General features: G+C 35.9%; 1 protein-coding gene across 5 annotated transcripts in view; it reads left to right on the forward strand.

The window, feature by feature from the left end:
• PCLO (piccolo presynaptic cytomatrix protein) overlaps positions 1-20013 on the forward strand; it is a 320809-nt gene extending 300796 nt beyond the window's left edge. For all 5 annotated transcript variants that reach the window (XM_085083444.1, XM_085083453.1, XM_085083378.1 and 2 more), the window contains 3 exons: positions 9728-9862; positions 10473-10618; positions 14927-20013. In XM_085083444.1, the coding sequence (XP_084939570.1) occupies positions 9728-9862; positions 10473-10618; positions 14927-15067 (422 nt within the window). In that variant the 3' untranslated portion in view covers positions 15068-20013. The remainder of the gene's footprint in view (positions 1-9727; positions 9863-10472; positions 10619-14926) is intronic.
• The last annotated feature ends 642 nt before the right edge of the window (positions 20014-20655 follow it).

Here is a 20655-nt window from a genome sequence, read left to right on the forward strand (position 1 = left end):
GCCAAGCTGTGAAATGAAACAGCTTGTTCCACTGCACTAACAGTGCAGGCTCAGTGCTTATTGTCTGTGCAGTAAATGTTCGATGAGTCACTCTCCAAACGAAGCCACATCATATGTGGTTCTTACACCGAGTCCTATTCACTGTGTGTACATCCTTGTGATAGGACAGCTTTATGACAAATGGAAAATATCAAAATATACCAGTACTTGCACTTTTAAGTCAGAAACAGTGGTATTTTTTTCAGTTCAATTACCACTTTTTAAAACTTTAGCCTGTATTCGATGTATACAGATAACATCTACTCCCGAAGTTAGAATATTATCCTTGAACTGGTTTTCTATTTATCTTTCTAATGATATCAATTCTCGTAAGACCTGCATCTAAATTTATCCATCTACCTTTGAAGTTTGTTTTTTTTTCTTTCACTAGACCATATGTCCAAAACACTACAAGGAATGAAAAATCACTACTTAAACAGCCTTCTGCCAAAGCAAATAGGGAAGATCCTAGGTGTTTCTGTTATGCAATGTTCTTGGGTTTACTTTTAAATGCAGTATGACTGGTTTTGCTTCTGCCTGACCCACAAGTTCAGCAGACTTTATATAAATAAACTTTCTTTTCATGTCACTCTGATCACTTTTGAATGCTCAGCAGCTTTCCTAACAGAAAACTACTTTTTGGAATTGCAACCTGCAAGTACTTTGGTTGCATTGCTTTCATTTTCGTCTTGTTTTTAGGGAATATATTGTTCTTACAACATTCTCTAAGCACTCTATATTTTAATTTAGGTTGTTTACATCCCAAGTACAAAATATTCCATCCAAATTATTTGTCTCTTTGTATTCACAAAAGTAAGTACAGTAAATGCAAAACCTACTTGGCAATCTAGTTTTCCCCCTTCTGATACTGTGCTACAGAAGACTTCTGAATTATTTATAATTATTTTATCCTCTTTTTTATATCTTTAAGGTCATTTTGTATTATATTTTGCTACCATCCATGGGAGTAATTTTCCTGCCCTTAAAGTGCTTATATTATTTCCAGTATACTTTCATCATATTGTAACATAAGCCAAATGGACTTTAATCCATTTCCTAGGATTTCTATTATTTCAAGCCAGAATGTCTAATTTCTCAAAATCAAGCAGACATGTAGAATAAGTAAATCTGTTGTAATATTCACATCTTCATATGTATATTCAGAGTGAGAAGGTGTAAAATTCTTCATTATTTTGACACAGAAAGAGAAGGTTGGCTCAGAAGGGATTTTGTAATTTCAGACTATATTGTCAAACTCTAAAAAACTTGCATATCAAAACTAAAAAAAAAAAGATTAAAAAATGTCTTTACCGTGAGAGAGGGAAAGGAGCTTAAAATCTGTCATATTTTAAATGAGAACCTAAGTAAATCTAGTAAAATCCTCCCTGGTTTTGTATAGGTGAGACACATTTTCTGTTTCCATATTGACATGGTAAAAGAGTGCAGACTCAGTTGTCCTACTTTAACAAAATATTTATGCTGTGTTACACAAAGATTATTTTAGCATTGGGCAAATACTGGACTCTGCTTATGTCAAATTCAGACTTTTACAGGCAGTTTGCAATTTTTCTTCCTTTAGCAACACCTTTTCTCCTTGGTAAAGCTGCAGTAGAATAAGCTTAAATAATCAAGGTTCAGGTTGCTCTCTATGTATGACATTAGTTTTCTTCTCCCTGTATGAACTTCTGTTTATACAAAAAGCCAGGGCAAAGTGTGCCTTTCATCATCAAAATTTCAGATGTGCTGTGGCAAGCCATCTTTTATGCAGCTGAATCTGCAGCGTCTGATATGTCTCATTATGTAAGATGCTAAAATTGTGAAGACTATGAATATATATTTAGACTTGGGCAGTGATTTATGGTGAGGATGAAATGGAACAAAGGTGGTTGAAAAGAGCTTTGCCTTCTGCGACTGTATAGTTCCCCTTTCAGATCCAGGCTGCACCTACCTTTGAAGTTCAATTAAAATCACAAGAATAATTTCAACCATAGTTTACTCTCACTAAATTTATGGAAAATTATGAAGCTGTAAATTTTAATTTTGATACTTCTAGCCTAGTTTCATTATTAAAAAATCTGTTTTCTAAATGAAAACCATTAACTTGCCTCTCATCTATCACAGAAAAAAAGGCAGGCATCTTCAAAAGCATTCTTCCATCCAAAACAGAAAAGGTCAAATAGGTGATTCTTATTGCCTAAAGAGTTTAGGGAGTTTGTATTAGACAGAAACACTTCTTTATGGTTACCCCTGTCACTAGTTTTTTAATTCTAAATCAAAGCTAAAGTTTGGGGAAATCTGCAAATTTGAAGGAATTGCAGAGAGGATGTTGATAGAACATACAGTTTAGAACATCAGAATTTGCTTCCACAGAAGTGGAAGATATAAATAAAAGATAATCTAGTAGGAGGTACTGTGAGTTAGTTGTGTAAATATTATGACCTCCCTCACCTCATTTTCATGCTATTCCTACCAACCACCAGTCAAATGCACACAGGTATTCTGTGTTCATGTTCATCATTGAAAGCAACCTGTGGAGTAATCTCTGTTCACTTAAATATGATATTTACAGGCCTCCTGAATTTCTCTCCATTTATTCCAAATATCTCTATGGTACAGGGACAAGTCTTGCTAGAACACTGGAATATTGGAAAAAGAAATCTTTCTGGAGATACCTGTGATCCCCTACACTGTCCTCTAAATCACTGGCTTGGGCAACTTTTGATACTGGTGAAACTTTTTGCATAGATTCACCTCCTCTAACATTATTCCTTCATTATACTCTTCCCACTGCCTCACGAACGTTTTCTCACAACATTTTAGAAAGTCACACAACCGAAATAAAGCTGGTTGAAACAGGATTGGTACAAGTACATGTCTTTATTTTTCATATTTGAGCATATTGTGAAGTATCAGTGTTATTTTCCCACACACCATATTATTTCAGATCAAGAGTTTTTACATATGGTATCAATGTACAGTGAGAATTGAATTTTGGTTTGGTTTATTTTTTGGGGTAGTTTTTTGTGTTTTTCTTTTAAAAAGATAAATAAACCCTCTGAAAGGGAAGCACACACAGGATGATCAATAAATGGAACAGAGTTTCTGGGTTTTTTCTGGGAAATATTCCACACCTCAAAATCTTAACAGGCAAAAGACATTCTCTGTTTTCAATTATATTTTGTACGACAGTTTTGTTTCATCTTCAAAAAAGCATTTGGGGCATACAGGCTAAATTTCTGCACTGGTATACAGAAATTTCTCTCTGCAGTGAGCCTGCTAGGTCTGAGAATCCCACCATAAAGCTGTCAGCTTGTTCATATGCCTGAGCCTCAAAGTCAGCCACCCTCACTGCCCACAAAATTGTAAATTGTGCTTGCTGCAAGCAAAGTTCCTGAGTTCTGCTCCTCTCCCCCACTCCATGATTGCATGAGCATTGCATCCGAGGAGACTGGGAGATAGTAATGAAAGACCTTCTTTGTTCATCTCATAATTTATAGCCTGTTCTCAGCAGCCCACAGTTCAGGGTAAGGGGAGGGAAAGAACAAACAGAGCAGCTCCTTTGGTTCCTGTCTGCTCCCACCACGGAGCATCCCTGTGTCCCAGAGGGAGCCATTTATCAGGAGTGGAGCTCAGTTTGCCATCTCAGAGGACAGTGGCTGCCTGCACAGTGTTCCTACCTGTGTCAGGTGAGGGACAGAATAAATTATAATAAAACCTGAGCCCTTTTATAACACCACCTGGCCTTTCCACAGGAAGATTAGAGAAGTCTCTGAACACATAATAGGGACCCTTAACAGCTGGAGTTCCTCTTCAGAGCAGAGGTAAATAAATACAATCTTTCTCTGAACTTCAGTTTGTCCCATGAGCAGTTGATTGCACTGTGCAGAGCAAGCTGAGTATCCAGTTGCAAGGCGAGCAACAGATTTCAGAACATGCCTATATTCAACCTCATATTTATTGAGCTAGACCCATGAAATTAATCCCAACATCTATTTAAAGCACTGTGAGACAGGAGGAAGTAGTAGTTAAAACAGTATTAGATGTCTGATTTCTGACTGTAGGAAAAAAAATCAGTATCAAACCAGCCTACAAGAGAAAACTGGCAGTTTTCATGAGAAAGAAATATGTGTGCAAAAGGTAAAAGACCAAAAGAAGGTGATGATAAAACAAAACAAAACAAAATTGAAAGAACAGAAAAGGTTGGAGCCTGTAAATGTTGGGAAGCATTGTTTATAAAGGTTATTCATCATTATTTTGGAGCAGTTTGCCGGTAGCTCATGCCCCAGCAGGAAGATGAAAGGCATCGTGAATACAAACAGCTTTTACTGCAAGTAACTTGTGTGATGGTTAAAAAAACCCCAGAAAAACAAAACAAAAGAAAATGAGAAAAATTTGCTTTAAAAAAAGATTGGAAGGTTTTGGCTGGTATTTTAACTTCTAGATATATATACTTTTAAAATTATACTGAATAATTTTACATTACCTTCAGTTGATGTTGTTTTGCTCTAGTACTGAAATATATATACTATATATAAATATATATATATACTGCCTACTATTTGCAGTAATACTGAATTATTTATTGCAATAAGATCATGTTATCTTGTTTTTCTGAAGCATAGCTGCCTGCTGGAGGATGAACTTCTGGTTCTTAAAATAGCATTAAAAGAATCCAGCAGAAACATATTTCTTTCTACAACAGCACTGTGTTAGACAGAAGATTATGTCTGCACAAGCTTCATGGGTTACTGTGGAGGTGTTCTTGACAGTGACAAGGTCCTCATCAGCCTTCCCAAGCCCTTGTGTTTTCTCCTGGGATCACACACCAAAGTCCTGTCTATGTTTACATGGTCAAAATCTCTCTTTTCACAGAAAACCCAATCCCAGTTATTAAATCCAAACAACTCTAAGTAGATGTTATTAATTCCATCTCTGAGAGATGAAATCTAAGATCACAGAAAGCTACTAAAGAACATGGATGTTGTGAGATAACCCATGTTTTTGTGTTCTCTTTAATCATGTCTCATATTTTAAAGCTGTAATTTTTTCCTTTATTTGAATCAACTTATGAAGACTTGGATTGGAATCTCAGATTAGTTAGATTGTATGACATGCTACTATATGTTCTAACTCTCTAAATATTCCAAACATAGCCTAATATAGCTGAATATAAGATTTTGGGTTTTTTAATACAGCTATATAGGAGTATTGGAGTTGCTTGATTCTGAAATGTATTAAATCTCATTACTCCATATTAGAGATAACCATCCAAGTCTAAGTCGTTAGATACCTATCAGACAAACAGTAGTAAAGTAAATGAAAAAAAAAATCCTTTATTCTTTTAATAAACACTGTACAGAGCCCTCAGAGGTTCATTAATTTAATCTCTCAGTGTATCAAAAAGGTAAAGACCTAAGGAAATTATGCATCTCTTCAGTAGACCAATATCAGTGGAAGCTGTTTAGAAGGACTTTCCTCTGATTTAAAATCTTTCACCATAAAATATCTGACTCCTGAAGCTCCAGAAGAGCATTTGCCACCTATTTTGTGAACAATGATTTCATCTGTAAATTTCGTTTGGAAAGAAAAATGCTGGGAAATACTTGTTAGTATTTTTTCTCCTTGTATTTTAATTCCACTACTGTGTCAGCCCCAGTCACTCTTCTGGAACAGAAGGAGCCCATATCACTTTATACACAATCATGAAACAAAATGTCAGTTTATGTATTTTCCTGATTCTCTTTTCTGGCCATCTGGCATCCGTTCAGGAAATTACTCAAGTATGATGTTTATCAAGTAGCAGCATTTAGGCATCTCATATTTAAATTTCCAAATTTAACCTACTCATACATTATCCATCTATGTGAAAAGACACAGTTAACCTCAGAAAGCAATTCAACTTATTCTAAGATAAAAGTGTAAATTATTTCAGAACTTTTCATTTAGACAATTGAACTGGCTGAAATTCTTCCCATTCTCCATTGAGATTTACTTGCCCATTTAATGCATTGCTGAATTAGTTGGTGGGAGGCAACTACTTACTTCTGTCTTGGGTAATTCTGTTTGACAGCAGGCATTTGATTAAAAAGGAATGGGAGCACAATCCATACTTATCAATCTCTGGAACTGACAACAACAGTGCAGATGACACATCCTCTGATTTACAGCAGCAGTCAATTAAAACTAATAGCAAAACTAATTAACCTTTCACAATGCAGAGTGTGACAGTTCTACAAGAACAACAGCTTTGGTGTTGCCATCACCATAGCAAATTCAAACTCCTTGACTTCTCAAATACCTTGAAGCAATTTAGTTAATAAACACCACTTTTTAATTGTTAATGAATTATTAATAAGTATGGTCCCCCCCAAAAGAGGTGTGCAGTCATTTAAAAAACCCCATGGATGTATTTAATCATATGTATATTTATAGATATATTTAAGAATTGGTTGCCTGCAGTTGGCGTGTTGCAAAAATGAAAAAAATGATGCTGTGTGTGACTGTGGTCCTCTTGCGGTACTCCAGTAAGTGTGCATTTGATGTATATGAAGCAGGTAAAATATCACACTACTTCAGCTTAAATATCTTACCTTTTCAATTTTTACTCTAGCATATGGTTGTAGAAGGTCTTTTTTCCACTCCTTATTTCCTAAGCTAAATTAGACAGTAATTTTTTGTGCTTTACTATGTGGTTCCTTGCTACTGTGATAATCCTGTTTTGCACCTCTTTCATCTGAAAATTATTTTTATTGAGGAAAATGGTACTACTCAAGTTAAAAATTATTTTTCAATTTCTTGGAAAACCATATTAGTACTTTCTTAAAAAGACATGCAATATTGTTTTCTCAGAACTGCATTGTATCATTTATCATCATCTAGTGTACCAAGATACCTGCAACCAGTTCCATTCTCACGTCATTTATGATTGATGTTTTCTGAACTTGACTGGGTTCTGTATTTTAATTTATTTCTACCAATGCAACCCTTGGGGTTATCCAATTCCATGATACCCTGAGGAAATTTATTTCTGTCACAGCAAGGAATATTCATGTCCATCTCAGCTCACTCTGAACACTGACCAGCTCTTAGATGGTTCAATATTAAACATTCCCTTAATCACTCTCTCACTTTCATTTAAAGAATTAACTCCACAAAACAAGGCACATCTGCTCTATTATTGCACATTCATTAAAGGACAGATGTAATGAACATATATGAGAAAGAGAGGAAAGCTAAGCCATAGAATAGGGATCTCTTCTGAGTCTAAAACATGCTGGTGGATTCTGAAGTGGTGATTTATTTTAGTGCAATGTTTCATAATGCTGGTGTTAAGGCTCATTCACTCATGCTGTGGGAGAAATGAAAATTAGTATGGAAGCACAAGAAAGGTATCATGCTTCACATGTTTGCAGCTGTAGATCATTGTTTGCCCCACGAGGCTTAAATAGTGAAGTACAATTGTTTGTCCTAAAGAGTATGTGAGGATACAGAGTAGTCCATGGAAAATTTCCACATGCTGAGAAATGGTGTTGGAATATTCAAACACAATTTACTGGAAGCATTTATCCTTTTTTTCTGGCTTGCAACATCAGAAGTGGCATCCAAACCACCTCATCTTAAGTCTAATGCACACCTAAGTGAAAAAGGAGGTAATAAAGCAATCAAGAGAAGGTCCTAACAACTAATGCAGTAGAGCTTAAAGGAGGGAGAGGGAAAAAAGAAAATAAGCCAAGTACCTTTTTCCAGAAAAAAACTCTGATTAACTAAAGATTGCCTGAAACTAACATTAGGTTTGCCCTACAGCTGTCCATGCTGGGCTTTTTTCATGATCAAGGACTGGAGTCAGTGCAAGAACCAATGCTGATCGCAAATTCAGATTTAAACAACACCTTTACAATGTGTCATATCTTCATCTGTGGTTTGAGAACTGTATTTACAGAGAAAAGGAGGCATTAAAATTTTGTCTTGTATCTCTTTCAAGTCATTCAAAATCCACAGTTTAACCAAGATAGGCCCGATGGGAGCTCAACATGTTCCAGAAAAAAAGGCATTATAACAGATTAATGAATAACAACAGAGACATTGCTGGCCATTCCCTCTTTGATCCCAGCCACCACTGATCTTTTCTGCTGCCATCACAAGATAAAGGATTCATTGTCTTTGCACGACCCTATGGCAGAGAGAAGGATGCTATTATTTCATAATCAAACCTATAGGAATTGTTTTATCATGAATAAATATTGTGAAAGTGTCTCTTACCTTATAACAGGTCTTCTCCCACCTTACAAACAGTAGGTGAAATGCTAACCCAGCTGAAGCTGAATTACTAATTTTTTATGGACTGTAACAGTTAAATTCCAGCTCCAGTTTGTGGGGACAATTGGAGGCCTAGGTTGTTACCATGGTTATTCATTATTACATTTTTATTGATCCCCAAAACTATTTTGAGTAGAAAAACCAGAAAAATAAAAAAGCAATAGAATTGACATCTGTGAAACAGCAGCTGTCACTTTTAGAGGGGGTTATTCAAATATGGTTATACATTTGTGATACAAAAAGCAATCTCTTCATGCCAATTGGCAACTCAATACTCTCTAATTGAGAACCTTCTCCAGATATAATTGTTTACTTTCTGCAGAGTTGCTTTGCACCTTAAACATCTTGGCACAGGCTTCTAGAATTTCCAGTAATGTGCTAAAGCTCCAGCCTGCTGGCACCAGAAACTAGGTAATAAAGAATCCCATGGGCTTTATGGTTTGGTTTCTTTTGAACTAATGTCTAAAGAGAAGAGGAAGGTGAAATAATATTTTCAGTAGCAGGACAATAGATACAGAAGCCCAACCCCCCCTATGACATGATGTTAGTATAGAGAGCATTGAGCTGAGGACAGGGGCTCTGCTGCCACCACCATACACATTTAGAAGATGTAGCCCTGCTCCACTCTGCCTGGCTTCTGTAAAGCCTTGTGGGAGGACAGGCAGAGGAAAGGCAAAATAACTTTTCCTGTACTTCTTTCTGTGCTTTCTCTCCATCTCTGAACTGATTTAGAGAAAAATCAAAAAAATGTAGAAATAAGGGGCCAGAAATAATAATATTTCTGCCCACATAAGTAGGGAAATTACCTTTATTTTTCAAGGTGACTGTAAGCACTTTCCTTTAAACTGTGTGAATGATATAGCTCCATATATGTAGGAAGGTGAAATGAAATGCTGACTTCACCAGCCTTACTTCATTGCCTTTGAATATCTTTTAACATTCTATTGAATGTTCTTTCTTCTTTTCTTACTTTTTTTTTTTTTTAATGAGATGAGTTCCAAATCTTGTAGTAAATGTTTCTGAAAAGGTGAATTGCAGTGACCGTTATGTGACTTGTAATAACTCCTAGAGAAATTTCTATTCTTGGGAAAAAAGCTCCACTGAGGCAAATACATTCTGAAGCATATAATCTTGTTATACAAGTGTACTGCATGTACCTACCACTTGTTCTTCCAAGCTACACATTATCCCTACACTCCTGACTAAAAACTATAGCTATAAAAATAAGGAAAAAAAACCAAAACCAAAAACTCCAAATTAAAAACAAACAAAACAAAAAATAAAACCCAGAAAATTTTACTTCTCTCCACATTATAAAGATACATTCAGTTTCCTTTTTCATTAATGGAGGTTGCTTTTTCTGCTTTTCCAGGTAAAACACAGGTTATGGGTGAAATCAAGATTGCATTAAAGAAGGAAATGAAGACAGATGGAGAGCAGCTGATAGTAGAAATCCTTCAGTGCAGGAATATCACATACAAATTTAAATCTCCAGATCATCTACCAGGTATCACAAAGAAAACAACTTCACAATACTTTGAAATCATTAAGGAGGTTGTATCTTAAGTCATTTAACATCATCGTTAAAATGGAAAAGAAAATGTTTTCTTAGCCAGGATGACATATTCTACAGGACTCTTTTTGAAGTGCTTCTTTTCTCCTACAAGCAAATTTAATGAAAGTAAAAACATTTTATAGAAGCAAATTAACTCTCGAAAGTTAATCCTCTTTTTAATTTACTTTTTATTTTTTAAAACTAATTCATTTGTGACTTTAGTAAAAATATAAATCCCTAGGTTATCAAAGAACAGTTATAACTAGCAGACAATTGCATTTTTGTGAAAATGCTTTTTAAGAACAAAAATCTCATATTCATAATAATATTTTCATACATAGATAAAGACATCAAGGTATTTGTTCCTTTAATGAGACCATTACAATCACAAAATAGTTCCCTTGGATTTAGTGGGGTGGGTTAATTTCTTCACCATGTGAATGAGAGTAGAATATGACTTTGTAAAATATCATTTTTTCACAAAAATTCCCCTCTGTTGAAATTGTTAATAATAATAATTTAAAAGCTTCTGTATTTAACTCCGTGAACTATTCTCCCCCAGACCTGTATGTGAAGCTGTATGTTGTCAATATCTCCACCCAAAAGAGAGTAATTAAGAAGAAAACCAGGGTATGCAGGCATGACCGAGAGCCTTCGTTCAATGAAACATTTAGATTTAGCTTGAGTCCTGCTGGGCATTCTCTTCAGGTAACTCTGCATTTTATTAAATCCTAATTTTGGATGTTGTCTATGCTGTGCCAAGGGCATTTGAGCTCAATCTTCTACCCCAGTTGTTTGCTGAAAAAACTACGAACAAAGTAACACAGTTATGTAATAATGGAAATATCAGGCTAGAGGAGGCATTAAATGATGGATTTCTCCATCATACCACACTGAGGAAGAGTATTTATAGATCAGGCCTGAAAATTTTAGGCTTGATCTGTTCTTAAAATCCCCCAGGGAAGGGAGTTGTACATGCCTTCCAAGAATAATTTTCTATGTATTTAGAAACTTTAGTGCAATATCAAAATTAAATATGTCATATTTTTAAATTAAGCTCACTTATCCTTAAGTATCCTCACAAAGTACAGAGCAAAACTGATCTGCTTTCCTTTTAATTTTTTTTAAAAAAAGGGTTTACTTTGAAAGGCTGTTATCTCTCTCTACTTTTTCAGGCTAAGTCAACCAAATTTCTTTGATATGTCCTTTTATCTAAGTGCCTAATCATTCTATCATTCTCTCCAGTTCTCCAACTTCTTTAAAAGCTGTGGTACCTAGAATTAGACACAATAGTTATAATCTCAGACACTGAGAATTGTTGATTACACCAAGACAGATATTCTCTGTTACATTTGGAATGGAGTTGACTTTTAGTCAGTCTGTGACACATCAAATGATGCATGGAACTGGCTCAGGAATAGTCCCTCTCCTGTGTTTTAGTTGCTTAGACAGATTTGCTCTTGTGGCCAGATTTGCTTTTTTTTTAGACAGGTTGGATTCAATTTGTCTACCTTCATTTATTTTCAAATTAGGAGATAACAAGTATAAGCCAGATATTCAGGCTTCCTCCAGTCAGTGGAGAGGGATAGACAATTCAAGGGGTATCTGCATGCCAATCTTAAAAATAAATGGAAGGATTTGTTGGGCATATCAGCATCCACTTAGTGTACCTTTAAATCTGTCAGTCCAGCCTGAATAAGACAGCTACATTTTGGTGACCATAGTTAGTCTGGGTTATCTAACTGCCTACATTAGGCTTATTGATTGTATCATTAACATTACAGTCAAAATGGATGTTACTTACAAAACAAGACCCCCAAAAATAAATACTGGTTTTCACATGTTAAGGTGTCTTAAAATCTTATTGTTTCAATAGATTCAATAAAAGGCTATTTAAGAATTCATATTTTCTGGGGTAATCCAAAGTGATCAATAAAGTCTTGCCAAAGTTTAAGAGCTCCTGTAATAAATTTGCTTTCAGTGGTTATTTGAAGCCAAAATCAGTAAAGAATTCAGAGCCCTATGGAAAAATAATCCATCGAGTTTTAAGGAGTGAGATACTGAGGGACATATCCATAGGAATAGTAATCCTGAGACTTGACAACATGTCCTCTGAAACTCTGTGATATAAAGACGAGAGGAGACTGAGGGGAGACCTCATTTTGCTCTTCAACACCCTCACAAGCGGAAGCAGAAGGGCAGGCACTGAACTGCACATGTTATCACCAGTGACAGCACTTGAAGAAATAGCCTGAAGCTGTCAGGGGAGGTTTAGGTTGAATATCAGCAGAAAGTTTTTCATCCAGAGCGTGGTTGGACACTGAAACAGCTCCCCGAGGAAGTGATCACAACACCAGTCTGACAGAGTTCAAGAAACATTTGGACAATGCTCTCAGGCACAGGGTGTGATTGTTTGGCATGTCCTCAACAGGGCCAGGAGGTGAACTCCATGACCTTAATTCATAACTTTAAACTCAGCATATTCTATGATTTTATGATTCTATGATATATGCAGATATTGCACACCAGAGCTAAGAAAGAGAATGAAGGTTGTAAAAGTATCCTGTGAAAGTATCAATGAACAAGTTTAAAACAAAGAAAAAGTGTCTCTGCTTCATGAAAATTGGAGTTTGAGCTGTAAAATGTATTGCCTTTATATATTGTGAATGCTAAATATTTTCACATAAAAAAGTAACTGGAGAAAATGAAAGAAATGTATGGCTGAAAGACATCAAATTCTGTTAAATACAAACATACTGCCTGTGAGTCAGTAAGTCAATGGTCCACAGATCTCAGTAGGTGTTTGAGAGAGTGTCACTGCTTAATTGCCTTGTTCTTATATTCTGCCTTATACACTGCCCTCTGCACTTTTGGAAGCAAAATATTTGCTTGGAGAGAGCTGTTCTCTGACTCAGTGCATCTGTTTTTATGTGCTCTTCAAGCTTAACAGTCAATTTGTTCCTATGGCAAAGCACAAAGCTGGATGATTTGAATGACAAATTTGAGTAATGAACATTTAGGGCCAAAGAGATGGACACAGTCAAAAGAGATTTGGGGGAGAGGGAAATGAAACGAAACCAGATTTTATAGAACAAAAATGGAACTGGAAGATGATAGGAGGAACTAACATCAAAGAGAGGGAGTAAGATGAGATCAAACACGATAACAATAGAAGATACAATGTAAAGAGCTGTGAGAACCAACAAGGGGCAGAAATTAAGACAAGGGACTGTAGTCTAAAAATCAGCAGCAAGAGCTGTGAATATTAAAACATAAAAATGGGACCATGGGCTGCTGAGGGGGAAAAAAAAAAAAAAAACTTGAATTGTCTAGTACAGAGTATTGGGAATAAATAAAAACCAAAGACTCTGGGTTTTAGAAACTAAGACTAGCTGATTCAGGATAACAAGACTGGAATTTAAGGCCTGGAGCAGAGAAGAAACAAGGATGAGAGACAGAAAAGCTGGAGAAGATAGATCCCAGGGTTCCACCTGGGAGGAGTAGGGAGAAGGATCAAGGACAGAAATAATGAAAAATTGGATAAAATTTTTTTCTGTCCCAAAACTGTTGATGTATAAGAATGAAAACATTCTGAGGAAAACATTTTGACAGGTTTCAGACAGGCACTTTCCTCAACCCCTGGCAGCTTTTTCCTCGCTTCTCTGATTTCCCTGTTCCTTGGCAGCTCACCTGGGACCCTTCTGGAAAGAACTAATCTCTGGCTCCTGGCTCCCTGCAATTAGAAATACGTAATGTCCTATGTGAGGCTAATCAGAAAAGCCCAGAAGAATGTATTATACAGATGTTCTGGTTTGGCTTTCCAGCTTCTGGGCAGTCCATCCTTCAGCAAACACCAAACCTAGGGACCTAGAAAGCCATCAGCAGGGGGGGCAGACTGCCTATTTTCCTCAAGGACAGGCTTTCTGATGAATGGAGTTTCCTAATGCTTCAGTGCCTAAGAGTTTTCCCTCCTCAAACCTGTTGACTAATAGCCATTAACTGTCTAAGCTGTCCAGGTACATACCTTACTTGCCAATTGATATCAAAACTGGACAAGGAAGTAGGAAACTTATCCAAGAAAACCTATGCAAATTTATTCCCCTTTGAAATTTATTTAAAATTTTATTTGTGATATAAAGTTTGCAATTTTTGCTATGTTTCCCTAATTGGAATGGAAAAGTTTCAAAAATGTTGAAGTTCTTGATTACAGAAAATTCTAGTTCTTCTACAGTTCTGCTATGTGTCTATTGCCTTGTGGTTTCAGCAGAGTAAAATATTCCTGAGTTCTGTCATTTTTCCTCCAGCCTAGATCTTTGAAACCAAACAACAAAATGCCCTATTGTCTCTCCTGCTGGTTCACACAAAGAGTGTCAGCCTCCTCCTGTTATCAGTTACCTCCCTTGCCTGTTGCTCATAGAGGTCTGCTCAGTAACCATGAATATCACAAACCTGCTGCTAATCCTGTCATGGAAATGCAAATTTTCATTACTTCTTTCTCTTTTTAAAAAAGTTAGGATGTTAATTTAAAAAAAAAAAAATGCAAAAGCATTGTGCTTGTTAATTCAGTTACTCAAGAAGTAAGAAATGTTAATTTTTTTCTGAATATTTAACTACAACTCATGCCCTGAAGTATACATAACAAGAGCTGGTACTTCACCTGCATAAAACTTGATCTGGTAACTTACAATTTGACCTTCTACTCATCTTTGGTAATCAGCAGGTAGACAAATTGTTCACCAATATTCAAGATTGTCATCTTCTAATTGCTATGTATCATGATAATGAAACAGAAAGGGGAGAAGATCCAATTTTTCACAGGGCTTTCTGTGAAGGGAAAGTTGACTCTATATAAAAAGTTATGGTCAATGTTTCTTTTCTGTGTGTAGCATATTTGAGCTCAATGTTTCTGAATCTTTCATGTTTTGCTAGTATTATGTTACTATGCACATAGATAAATTATTATTTTTATTATCATTATTATTACTATTATTATGATTATTATTATTACTTTCACAGATTCTGCTTGTCTCCAATGGAGGGAAGTTTATGAAAAAGACACTGATTGGGGAAGCTTATATCTGGCTTGACAAAGTGGATCTAAGGAAAAGAATAGTAAACTGGCACAAACTGTTGGTCAGCTCCACACAAACACACTGAGCAGAGCTGTCTGCTTAGGGCACAAAACCTGCAGAGTCTGCTCTAAACAGCATCACTTCAAGAATATAGTTTGATATCATTGTGTTTAGCTAGTCTTTCAGAATACAAAGTAGAAAAGAGCAGTCTCTGGGCTACAAAGCACACTTAAATGAGGGCTAGTACACTTATTTTTGCTGCAAAACACAGCAAAAGGAGAAGAAAATCTGGGCCCAGAAATTAAAGCGAGGCTGTTTGAAAAGAAGACTGATACGAGGGCTCCATGTTGTTGGACTCTTTGTGAAGAGAGTAACTGTGAAGTGAAGGAGATGATGAAGGCTGGAGGCAGTGCTAACGCAGAGCTCAGCTGCAGCTGGAGGAGTGTGATGGGAAGCGCAGTCTGGTTTTCTGTGCAACCAGGAGGAGATCATTTTATGCAAAAGCACCTAGGGTGACTGACTTTCCAAATCTCACTTGTTAAAAGTGCAAAACTTGCTCCTCTGCACCTTAGGATCTCTGATAATTTGCTGTAGTGAGATTACACCACTTGAGACAAACTGCAAGGTGTTTGCAAGAGTGGTAATGTTATTTTACATTACTTTTTTCCTTGTTTCTTTTTCCTTCAAAAACTATGCTGTGGAGAATCAAATCGGATTGTTTCATTTGTTTCTGTGTGTCAACAATGGATATAAACCACTCTTCTAGAATGTAATGAATAAAATTATATGAACAGTCTATAAATTGGGATGTGGTTTTAAAGAGAAGGAGCAGGTTATAAACTGCACTACATCAGAAAGGAAAAATGCTGTTTCAATGTCAGTGACACTGTACTTCACCCAGCCTTTGAATCAGAAGGTTTAAATCAGTTTGAGATTCAAGAGATTTAAGCACTGGGACTAATGCAGTTATTTCAACTAGTCCTAACTTTTTCAGCAACCAGTCTTGTTCTGAAACTGTGGAGAGACAATGAATTCTAGGCTCTTTTGTGGGCACTTGGGAGCAGCAGCCCCACCATGCCAACACTGACCCTCTCAATGCAGGGCTCTGTACCAACACTAGTGACACAATTGAAACTGAAGGGGAAGTGACAGCAGGGCAATTCCTGACTGGATGCTGCTGCTTTAGAATGAAAAACACCCTCTTGCAATCTCAGGTGAATGTCTGAGTATAATCCCCTCAAAAGCATGGCTTCTCAGTCAGGAAAGAAGTAAACAAGAAGGGAGTTTGCAACTTTTAAGGCTGTGTAAGCACTTCCGTGCTTGAAGTCCCCCTTTGAGGGAGTCGAAGCCAAGCACTTAGCTCACTTGGGAAGAAATTACTGCCTGGCATGGCTTAGGCTGGTTGTTATATTTTCCCTTGTACCATGTTTGAAGAAAAGAGAGCTTTTTCTCCCATTCCTAAAAGTATAACAATTTCATCAAAACCCAAGAACCAATGGTTCCCATGTTACTCAGAAGTCATTTAGTATTTCACAGCTTCAATAAAAAATAGTATCCCTGGAAATATGATCTCATGACCTTTGCATACTTAAAAAGAAAATGGCCAAATTTTTGCATGTCAGACATTTATTTTTCTTGCCCAAAAAAGAATTTTGAATTTCCATTAAATTATTTAATGTACATTGTCTTATATTTTCTGAATACATATAGTACACTTCCATAGGTTGTGCAAGACCAGCTGAAAATATTCTTCTGGAAATTATTATATGCTTTAAAAAAAAAAGGAAAAATAATGCTTAGGTTATTAAGCAGCTGGATTGACTGTGAAAAAGCTGCACTGGCAACTCTTCCCATCTACAGTTTTTGGTTTATCTTTATCAACTTAAAATATCAGCATGGAACAGGAATATGAGAGAAAACATACAGATTATATCAATGCTACACACACTAAGGAAACTCCTGATGTTCATAACCTGCTGTTAGCCTGCTTAACTTGCAAGCAGAGCAATCTTACCAAAATCTTATTAGCTATCTTAAAAACACAACATCACTGACAGTGGAAGTAGGATGTGTGCTTTAATGTTGAATTTTATGCTTTCACCAGTATATGTATACCCTACCTCTCATATATTTTAAGAACAGTCCTCTGGAGTTATTGTAAAAAATCAATATGTTTTGATGTTGTGTATGTTTTTATAAGAAAATACTTCAATGAAAAAAATCCCCGATTGAACCAAAAAATCCTGTGTGGATGCATTTCACATGTGTTTCTCTCTTGGTGGGCTATCTTGCATTCCTGATGACTATATTGTGTTTGTACTTTGAAAAAAGACCCCCCCAAAAAAATTCTGTGTGAAGTGCAAGCCATGAGGTGTGCGATTTTGTGCAAACTGCTGGTGATTTTATTCTTGTTAAGATTTGCTAAAAAGGCAGCAAGTCACGCTGGTAGTTGCTATGGAGATTTATGAGAGGAACGAGCAGTATGTGGCTGCCTTACTCTAAGTCTGTAATCATCATTCTTAATTGAGAAAGTGGACAGGCATGCTTTGCTCTCACACGTATACAAATGTGGCCAATATTTTTATTGAATACTCTTGTTGGGTGGTGTAGCTGTGGCTGCAGGGAAAAGCTGCCTTTGAGGCTAACCAGCTGTTAGCAACTGCTTTAATTCAAGCATCTTTGGTTCTCTGAACAACACACAAAATGTTTCTGCATGTTGAAGTGGCAGTTTTGGACTCCTGTCATGAAACACAAAGAGTAGAGGTTGTGAGGAACATGGCACTGCCTTGGCCAGCTGCAGCAAGGACAGAGTTCCTTCGGTGTCACCTGGGGTGGGCGTGTGTCACACCTGAGCCCACACAGTCGGCTTTCTGAGGCAGCATCATTCAGAGGTCAGAGAATGCTACCAAAGTGTGCCAAGTTCCTTTTTTTGACCAAATTTCTAGGTTGTACTGAAATCACTCTATGCAACACAGATTCATGATTGAATGCATAGTTTCCTTTTTTTGTTGTTGTTTGTTTGTTTTATGGATGAAGTCAGGAAAAACTCTCGTGACAATGTTTTCTAAAAAAATAATCAAACAAGGACTATTAGTATTTTTTTACCTTTTTTGTATGTATCTCAGTATTTTTTTTTTTTTTACTTTTCTCTCATTAGTTTTTGTTTTATTTATCTGGCCAAAAGTGCTTAGATGTGGCAACAGCTTTTATAATTTCTGAGTGATTGATTATTAATGAGTTCACACATTTCTGTGATTGCTTTGAGGATACATATTGCAGGGATGCAATAGCAGAGGCATTTTAACTTTTTTAATTCATAAATCTGCTGAGACAACAGAATTGAAGCTGCTTCTTAGTTCAAGGCCTTGTATAGTGGAAACAAGCTGAAAAATGAGCAAAAGCACAGTGTGTGTGTTTACAAATGACAGGGATTTATAACATTATCGTTATTATTTGTGTGCATACAATGAGCAGCAAACAGCCACTTTTTTTTTAATCCAGGTTAAAACTAGACATGAGAGTTTCTATGATGAATGTTGAGCTAGTTCTTTATCATAACACTTTAAAGGGATAGTATCCAGGGGCAATGAGTGCTGCTTCTTTATTATTACCCATGGTTATGCATTACATGGATCCTGTGTGGAAGAAACAAAAACCAGTTAAAGTCAGCAACAATCTATCTGTTGACTTGAAATGGCTTTAAATCAAGACTTAGGAAATATCTCAGTTATTTTTCTGGATGCTGGATGTTTGCATGGTTAAGTTGTGGGATATGGTAGCTGGTAACCAGCTGATATTGATTCATACTTTGAGGATGATGATGAAGAAAAAGAAGACATCTATTATATTGTAAGCGAGTGTGAGCCCAATAGAGATTATTTAATTAGGATTTAGTTTCATGGAGATATCATAAAGATGTTAATAGTATTTTTTTAAATTATGATTTGAATCATAACTGACACTATTTTTAACTAGTTTATTTTCATTGCTAAGATGTTGAATGTCCCAGATTCATTATTTGAGTATATATCTAGATATGTACATACCTATGTGAATAGCAGAGAAAATTTGTGTGAGTGTAACTTATAAAGGTAATGAAACAGAGAGGAAATTTAGCATAAGTATCCACCTACATTATATTTAAACTCTTGTCCTACATGCCTTGTGAATTTTCAGTACACTTGGCACGTAGGATGAATTGCTCTTTATAAATACACGTTGCCTTTAGAAGGAAAATAGAAAGAATAAGTGAAACCGGATACTCTCTCTTTAAATCATAAGAAACATTTTAATGTTTCCTATATGTTCTGTTTTATTATTTTGAACAAATTAATAAGCAAATATATTGATGAGCTCAAAAGTTATAATATATATAGATATCCATAATTAAAACTAGATGATTTGACAAGAGTCGTTTTCTTAATTTGTTACCCTGTAAATAAGTATACATTTTTGTAAAACAAACTGAGTTTAAATTATTAACTCCATTTGACATCCAAGCATGTGAGTGTGTCCTTATTTGACTGTATCTTATTGATGTTCAGTGACGTGCTCAGGTGCTCAACAACGGCTGACTAATGTGTGTGCTGTCATGCTATGGACAACGTGTACAGCAGGCACAATGTTTAAAAAAATCCAAAAAACACCAAAAAAACCTGCAAAAACAACAAAAAAAAAGAATAGTCCTTGGGCAAATGTAATGTTTCCACAGTGAATGTTGCATGCATAGGTGGTGGTTTGTTGATATTCATTTTGGTTTGAATTTCTTTTAATTTTCATTTTGCTTCCCGAATAATCAGGAAAAAAAAAAAACAAACAACAAAACAGACTTGTTCTAAAAGTTGTAAAAACTGAAACAAAAGCAGTATGAGAATTGTATAAAAATGCTTGTAAATCTGTCCCAGTTTTCACTTTATGTATAAATCCATGCCATGGTTTTGTGATTGTATACAGGATGTATCTTGAGAACTTATGCAAATTGTGCTCTATAAAGGCTGTTATCCCAGTCTGACAAATAAATATTTAAAATATCTGGTTTGGTTTCTTTTTCCTAATTAACATGAAAACCTATTTTGCTGGTTTATATTTCCCATTTGTTGACCACGGTGGTTTTATGGTAAAGCTGTGCCTGCTGCTCATACTTGTTTGTCCTATTTCAGCATTAGCACACCTCCCAGGGTAACACTCATGTCCCATATTTCATTTAAAAAAAAAAGGTTCATTCATTAAAACTTTTCTCCAAACAAGTCAGAACCAGAATTGCATGCATCTTGTTGATATCTTCACACAGTTTCATCTCTGACATCCTATATGAGCAACAAATGCATGTGCATATGTCAGCATAGCATAGGAATATCCAGGGGTTTTTCCCCTCAATGTGAAGAAAAGGTGAATCAAAAAAAAAGTCTAACTCTCTATCCTTGTAAGTTCCTGATGGAGACACAATCGGAAAGAATCTGACAAACCTAGAAGGATAATCTCTGGCTATTTCCTCCAGCAGAAAGAAGGTTTCCAGGAACAATATATTTTAGACCTTATTATAAACAAGAAATCATTTTCTTTCAACAATCATTTTTGTACTGCTGAATTTTACCTGACTACTAGAACATCTGTGATATTTCCCATTGAGACTGTATTTTTGAGCCATGTCTAGACCTATATTCAATATATTGC

Source organism: Lichenostomus cassidix, chromosome 1Aa (genome assembly GCF_008360975.1).
Source record: "Lichenostomus cassidix isolate B80296 chromosome 1Aa, HeHo_3.0, whole genome shotgun sequence".
Lineage (NCBI taxonomy): Eukaryota > Metazoa > Chordata > Aves > Passeriformes > Meliphagidae > Lichenostomus > Lichenostomus cassidix.